This window comes from Brassica oleracea, chromosome C8, assembly GCF_000695525.1.
Source record: "Brassica oleracea var. oleracea cultivar TO1000 chromosome C8, BOL, whole genome shotgun sequence".
NCBI lineage: Eukaryota > Viridiplantae > Streptophyta > Magnoliopsida > Brassicales > Brassicaceae > Brassica > Brassica oleracea.
The window spans coordinates 17,948,503-17,954,975 of NC_027755.1; the positions used below are offsets into that span (position 1 = coordinate 17,948,503).

At 32.6% G+C, this 6,473-nt stretch overlaps 1 protein-coding gene across 1 annotated transcript; it reads right to left on the minus strand.

Annotated features, from left to right (window-relative positions):
* Positions 1-1,189: 1,189 nt before the first annotated feature.
* Positions 1,190-4,854, minus strand: LOC106310816 (NAC domain-containing protein 21/22-like). Its single transcript, XM_013748041.1, has 3 exons — positions 4,467-4,854; positions 2,797-3,062; positions 1,190-1,829 (listed from the first exon to the last, which is right to left on the minus strand). Exons 1-3 carry the CDS (start codon positions 4,675-4,677, stop codon positions 1,263-1,265), a joined length of 1,044 nt encoding a protein of 347 aa, XP_013603495.1. The 5' UTR covers positions 4,678-4,854; the 3' UTR covers positions 1,190-1,262.
* Positions 4,855-6,473: the final 1,619 nt, after the last annotated feature.

Consider the following 6,473-nt stretch of genomic DNA (forward strand, 5'->3'; position numbering starts at 1 on the left):
GATGTGAATCCAATGAGTGGATTCGCACACCATGGTGTGGTGAAAGAAGATTACTTGAGAATTATGTTCAAGCAAATGAGGAGCGTAATTGGAGTTCAAGAAATTGATCTCCCTAATTCAAGTTGGAATTAAGGGGGTGAATGTTGGATAATTCCAAGCTTGTGGAAACTTAACATATTATTAGATGTTTAATATGTTAAGATAAACACAATAAGGAAACCTAGAAATAGGAAAAGGAAGTTTCTATTTAGGTTAGGTTTGTGTTTTCCATATCACACATGTTAAAGGGAATTGTCTTTCATATAAATATAGGTCTAATGGAGAGGTGTTCCATATGATCTGAGAGAAACATATTGAGAGCTTTAGTTTTGAGTAGTTTCTAAAGCTAATAAGAAAAGTTGTTCTTATAACTCTTTGTGTTTCTAAGAGATCTGAAAATATGCGTCTAATGAACACACCGGCACGTCACTTGTAAGTAGTAACCCTTTCTTCTCATAAATAAAAGGGGAGTTTCGAGATACATTCTCTGGTGATGTCTTGTGTACGTAGATTCCTATCGTCTTTTCATTGTGTTTTTTTTTTCTCCTGTCCTAACCATATTTGCATTAGATTATTACTACTAAGAGTACGTTTATTGCTAAAAACCTTTAAAAGTCTTTTAAGTGGGCCATAATGAAGAGAAAATTAAGTGGGCCAGAAAAAAGAGAAACAGAAAGAGAGAGATAGAAACAAAAGATGAAAAGCAACGGAAGCAACGACTCTTCTAGTGTTTAATTAAAGTAGACCCCTTCTCTTTTTTTCTTTTTTTTTTCTTTTATTTACAAATTACCGTAAGCAACCCACTTAAGCTACTGCAATAAACATGCTCTAAGGATTTTTCTACTAGATTTTTTTTACCAAAAATAATAATCTTTTAATAGGGGAGTTTTGATTTGAAAATCAAGTCAAATTTTTAGTTGAAAATCTCTCTTATCAAAATATTATTATTTTACTGACTTTTTATTTATTTGAAAGACCTCAACTGTGGATATCCTTGGATTATATTTAATTTTGAATTTTTTTAACAGAAAACATAAAAAAGGGAGAAAATTCTTCTTTAAACTGAAAGCACAAAATAAGAACAAAATGAACGGGAATATGATAAGGAGAATAAGATCATATATTTATCACATTATTATTACATATTATCATTATATAAAATTTCTTTTAAAATATTTTGCGAATCAACAAATCGGCGGATATATGCAATTGTGTAGTATGTTTCAATGGAAAGAGAGGGGGTTGTCAGTCTCAAAACTTAAGCCGCCACATTCCATGTGAGGATTAGAGACCATACCACCATCGGATGATGTCCCCATACATATCTTATCATGATCCAAACTAGTTGAGTCTGATGGGAACAATATCTTCTCGTAGTTCTGAATGTACTGATCATCAGTGACGTTGATATTGTTGTTATTGTCGGCGTAAAGCAAATTTAGCAAGGACTCGTGATCATGGCCATGTGTCGACGATGATGACATCGAACCCATCATCTGCTCCCAGCCACATGCTGTGGTTTGATGTTTACAATGGTGATGATAGGGATGGTCAGTAGTCCTTGAAGGCTGCTTCATTAGCTGCCCCCACTGATCAAGATGATGTAGAGGGTCGATGGTGGTTGAAGGAGAGGATGATAGTAAAGGGTGCAACTGATTGTTGTAATTAGGAGCGTAATTAAGATCCGGAGCGCCATTAACCGCAAACCTTCGCGTCAGGTGATCATTGTTATTGTCTTGTAGCGATAAGTCTCTGCCTTTGTTGAACACTCTGCACAAGACCCAGCCTTCCTGTGTCCACATACCGACAAAACGAGAGGACATAATTTAGGAAAAAACATATGTTTCTAAAAATGCATTACTTTACGTGCTGTCTCGGGCATGCAAATGACCAACCACGCACTAAAGCCACTTTTGTCACTTTCTTCCATTATTTTGTTTTATTTGCACAAAATTCGTCATTCTTTGTATTTACTTCCATCTCATCATGCCCCCAACCCCCCCCACCCACAATCCATGCATACATATATACGAGTATATATATATATAAACACCACTGCTTGGGTATAGATATTATATATATGAACCTAATTAAATTAAAAAATGAGAAATATCTACATATGTAATTATGTATACATAATCTCATATCTAATGAGAATAGATCGACGTAAACGTTGAAAAGATCTTATCAAAAAAAAAAAAACGTTGAAAACAGATCTTGATTACTTCACTTATTTACCTATTAATTTGAAGTTTATGATTTCTCATATGGTATTAGAAACAGAAAATGAAAAAGTGTATAACCGAAAAAATCTGAGATTAATAAACCAACAAGCTATCAGCTTAAATGAATTGTTCAAAATTTCACATAGAGATTAGAAGAAATCAGCATGTACATATAACAATGAGCTGATTAACTAATGTCTTGAGGTACATGAATATTATATTGGATTAGTAGAATCTGACGATTTATGATTATTATTTGAAGAAACTATAAGGATTAATCACTCATATCCTTGTGGGTTAACTTATCATGATTTTCCACTCATATAGAAAATTCAAAAATACACTATTATCTATGTCACTTTTCAAATTGGTTTTGGCTACAAAAATTCAATACGCTGATACTAAATTTGGTATCTATATACGTGCATGGGACATCCACGAATAGACATATTCTGTGAGTTTAGCTAAGTTACAAGTTATCCTTACTTAATAATTATTGTGAATGATCATTACTAATGATGGATAATCGTACCTTGGGTAGCATGTTAGGACACTCAAGACGGAACTCGTGCATGATCCAAGTAGTTTTGATCCCATGCGGTGCTCTATTTCTGTAGAACACCAGTGTTTTCCTCATCCCTACCAATTGCCTTGTTCGTGGATCAATTACAGTTCGATCTTTGCCTGTTGCTTTCCAGTATCCACTTACTGTTGCTCTGTTTGTACGATAACCAGTGCAATATTTTCGATCGCGAAAACTGAAGAAGTACCATTCTTTGGCGTTCAGCTTTGCCACATCTTGATTTACACAACATACATGATTTTATAAATCATTAGTAAATCGACAAATTTGTAAAAAATAAAATAAAATTTATAAATATTAAATTTTGTGTAAAGTAAAGAGTAAGACACAAGAGATTGTATCAAGTACTTATTTATATTTAAAGTTTATAAATTTTACCTTAGTTCTGTTAACAAAATGCTTAAATGTAAATGTTTAGTTAACAATACTCCCTCCGTTTCAATATAGATGATGTTTTAGAAAGATTATTTTGTTTCAATTTACATGAAGTTTTGAGATTTTAAGGTTAATTTTAATTTTATTGGAAACTGTTCAACCAATTAGATTTTACAGTCTTTTTTATAATTGGTTAACAGATTTTAAAATTATATCTTTAAAATAATTTTTTTAGAAAAATGTAGTTTTCTTAATCTTTGTTCACTAAGGTAAAACATCAAGTATTATGAAACAGATGGAGTATAAAATTTGAAAAAATAAAAATATTTTTCATTAGTAAGAAACATTCAAAATATACTAGTTACAACTTTGAATAATGGAGGCACAAATAATATTTAGTACCGGTGAAATTATGATATTTTGCCATTTAACACATCCAAAAAAACACATCCAGAATAACCCCGACCATTATTGAAAACATAGTGAAAATATTTAAACTCTGGTATCTTGCCAGTGAATATTTTAATCATTGGATCACTGTGAATTATTGTTTGAATTGGACTGATGCATGTGTCAAAGGTTTATGTGATGAAATAGAATTTGTGAGGTAGACAATATGGAGGATGTGAGACACTCTATTCAGTTTTGACAAAAGAAATTACGATTTTGACTTCCGCGAAGAAAATTATTGGTCTCTCAAACATTCCAATAATTGCTTTTGTTTTTGTGTACACGTTCGATCTTTGATTTTGTGTACTTTATTGCTTTTGTATAGCCCCCAGAAGTTCAAAAAAAAAAGGTATAGCCCCCGGATAATTAATCTAATTTTATTTTTAAAAGTAGCATGTGTCTCAGTTGCCCAGGCCTAATTACATTCATGATTAATTAATCAATCTATAAGTCCAGAATTTATGTGAACATATCATCCGTTTATTTGTATCATACATTCACAATAGTATCTAACTAATCCACAAAAATAAGCATCGTTGAAACCGATGCCAAGAATAAATTCTGATTTAAAGCATCTGTTTTATTCTTTTATAGTCAATTATTTTCGATATTTTTTTTGTTAAATGGAAAGTTTCAAGAATCCTTATAAAACAATTCGAAGCCCACCAAAAGCCAGGAGTGGAGAGATATGTAATTATGTATATATATAGTATATACAACTCATAAGCACATAATTGCTAATCACAAGTTCATAAATGTAATTCAAAATTAGGAAAGTTAAATCAGTGTATTACCAGGGAGCTGCCACGGCTCACAAATATGCAAGTCAATCTCCACAAGATCAGTAGCATCCTTCAAGGCTTCATCAACGTCGTCATCCTCAACATTACAGTGGAGAGATTTTGCCCTAATCTTGTTGCAGAGATAATGACAAACCAACTCTTCATCGCTTGGGTGAAACCGAAATCCCGGTGGCAATGTGGACCCAATATCTTTCAAACCCATTATGTGAATAAATCTGTAGCTTACTATGTATATTTAAATCTAAAAACGTTTTTACCAACAGGACATGTAAAGGTTCAAAGAAAGAGGAGGAAGGGGGAGAGGGGTGTGTCTAGGTTCAATTATGTATATATTTATAGCTAGGGAGAAATTGGCATATTTTGATGTATGGAAATAGAATATTATATAACATGCATGTAGTAAGGTTGGAAGATGACAAGTTAGAGTCTTACAATATTATAAAATTAATTGGATCCATGCTTGTGTAATGTACGTAGTTAGTTATGGTGGGAAGTTTCAAGAAAAAACAAAGTTACAAGAAATCTTAGTTGTGAGATGTCTCATGGGACACTACTATCAAATATTCTCTTTTGGTTTCATTGTTATCCACTTAAGGAAAACAAACCTAACTTTTCCTTTCTATTTTTCTTGTTCTAGTAACCATTTTCTTTAGATAATTTAAATTTTTATGTAAAACTCGGTAAAATCCGAATGTATAGATGCATATATATGTGACGTGAGGCAGTTTTTATAAAACGTTAAAGAGGCAATATGTAAATGTATGCGTACCAACTACCAAGTATCAACCAATAATTACCAGGTCAACTCTATATATAGTATGCCCGATTACAATATATTCGTCAGTATATAAAATATTTCGAACTGGTATGTACTCCCTGATGGGAGTAAGACCATGATTATCGGTAAAATTCTAAATGGGGTTCTTAGAGCATGTTTATTGCAAGTTTCTTACGTTGGGATTCTTAGCGTAATATAAAATACGGTCTCTTAACTTTTAACTAAAAAATCTAAAAAACGTCTCTTAAATAAGAGATATGAGAGACGTCTCTTAGTTTTTTTAAAAACTAAGAGACGTATCTTATATTACGCTAAGAACCCCTTAAGAGACTTGCAATAAACATGTTTTAATTTTTTTTTTCTTTTTGTTTTCTAAAAAAAAATTAAACAATAAACCAATCGTGTGCCACCACGTGTCGGTGGGGTCCGCAAACAGTGCAAAAAATCTCCAAAAACCGATCCTTATTTCGTGATTTTAGGGACTGATTTTTAAAATTTTTGTAGGATCCACGCATCAGTGGAGTCCGCAAACAGTAAGGCGTCCACCAACGATGAACATGAAACCGAAGAAAGTGAACTTTGATCAAAGCTCATTTGGTGATGGTTCGGAAAATCATGGATTTATTTCAGGGACTCCTGCAATAATTGAGGTATACAGACAAAACTTAATTTTTTCGTTACGTTTCCTTTTTTTCTCCTAATTATTAGAAACTGTATATACATAACACACACTGACACACATAAAGACGGCACCACAATTTTTTTGTTTGACGGTCAATTTGATGAAATTGTATCATTTCAGAGAATTAACGCACCTTGACTCTGAAGGTGCAAGACATCCTACACAAGGCAAAATAATTAAATTTATTGTAAGTAAAAAACACCTCAAATAATAATAATGACGCCGGAGTTATTTAAAAAAAGAAAGAAAAACTTCTCTATTCTTCTTCTCATCCGAGTTGGAATTGTTAGGAAATATGCGGTCAAATTTTGCGGAAAACCAGAATTTTCGGAATTTATGGGAGCGAAAAACACACACAAAATTGTTAACGGAGTTCGGCCAACTTTTGCCTACGTCTCCGGACCTGCTACAGATCTTTTATTATCAACCCGGGAAATTTTTACAAGCTCTCAACTCACACCCGACCCCAAATACACTCAAGAAATTACACTTAATTTCTTATAGAGAAAGATTTTCTCACAAGAAAGATTTTTTTTTT

What these genes read in the sequence shown, in the direction of transcription:
- LOC106310816 (XM_013748041.1), bottom strand. Translation starts at nt 4,677, where the DNA reads ATGGGTTTGAAAGATATTGGGTCCACATTGCCACCGGGATTTCGGTTT. An exon ending in TGAGCCGTGGCAGCTCCCTG is followed by an intron (nt 3,063 to 4,466) that starts GTAATACACTGA and finishes GTGTAAATCAAG; the next exon opens with ATGTGGCAAAGCTGAACGCC. An exon ending in GTCCTAACATGCTACCCAAG is followed by an intron (nt 1,830 to 2,796) that starts GTACGATTATCC and finishes ATGTGGACACAG; the next exon opens with GAAGGCTGGGTCTTGTGCAG.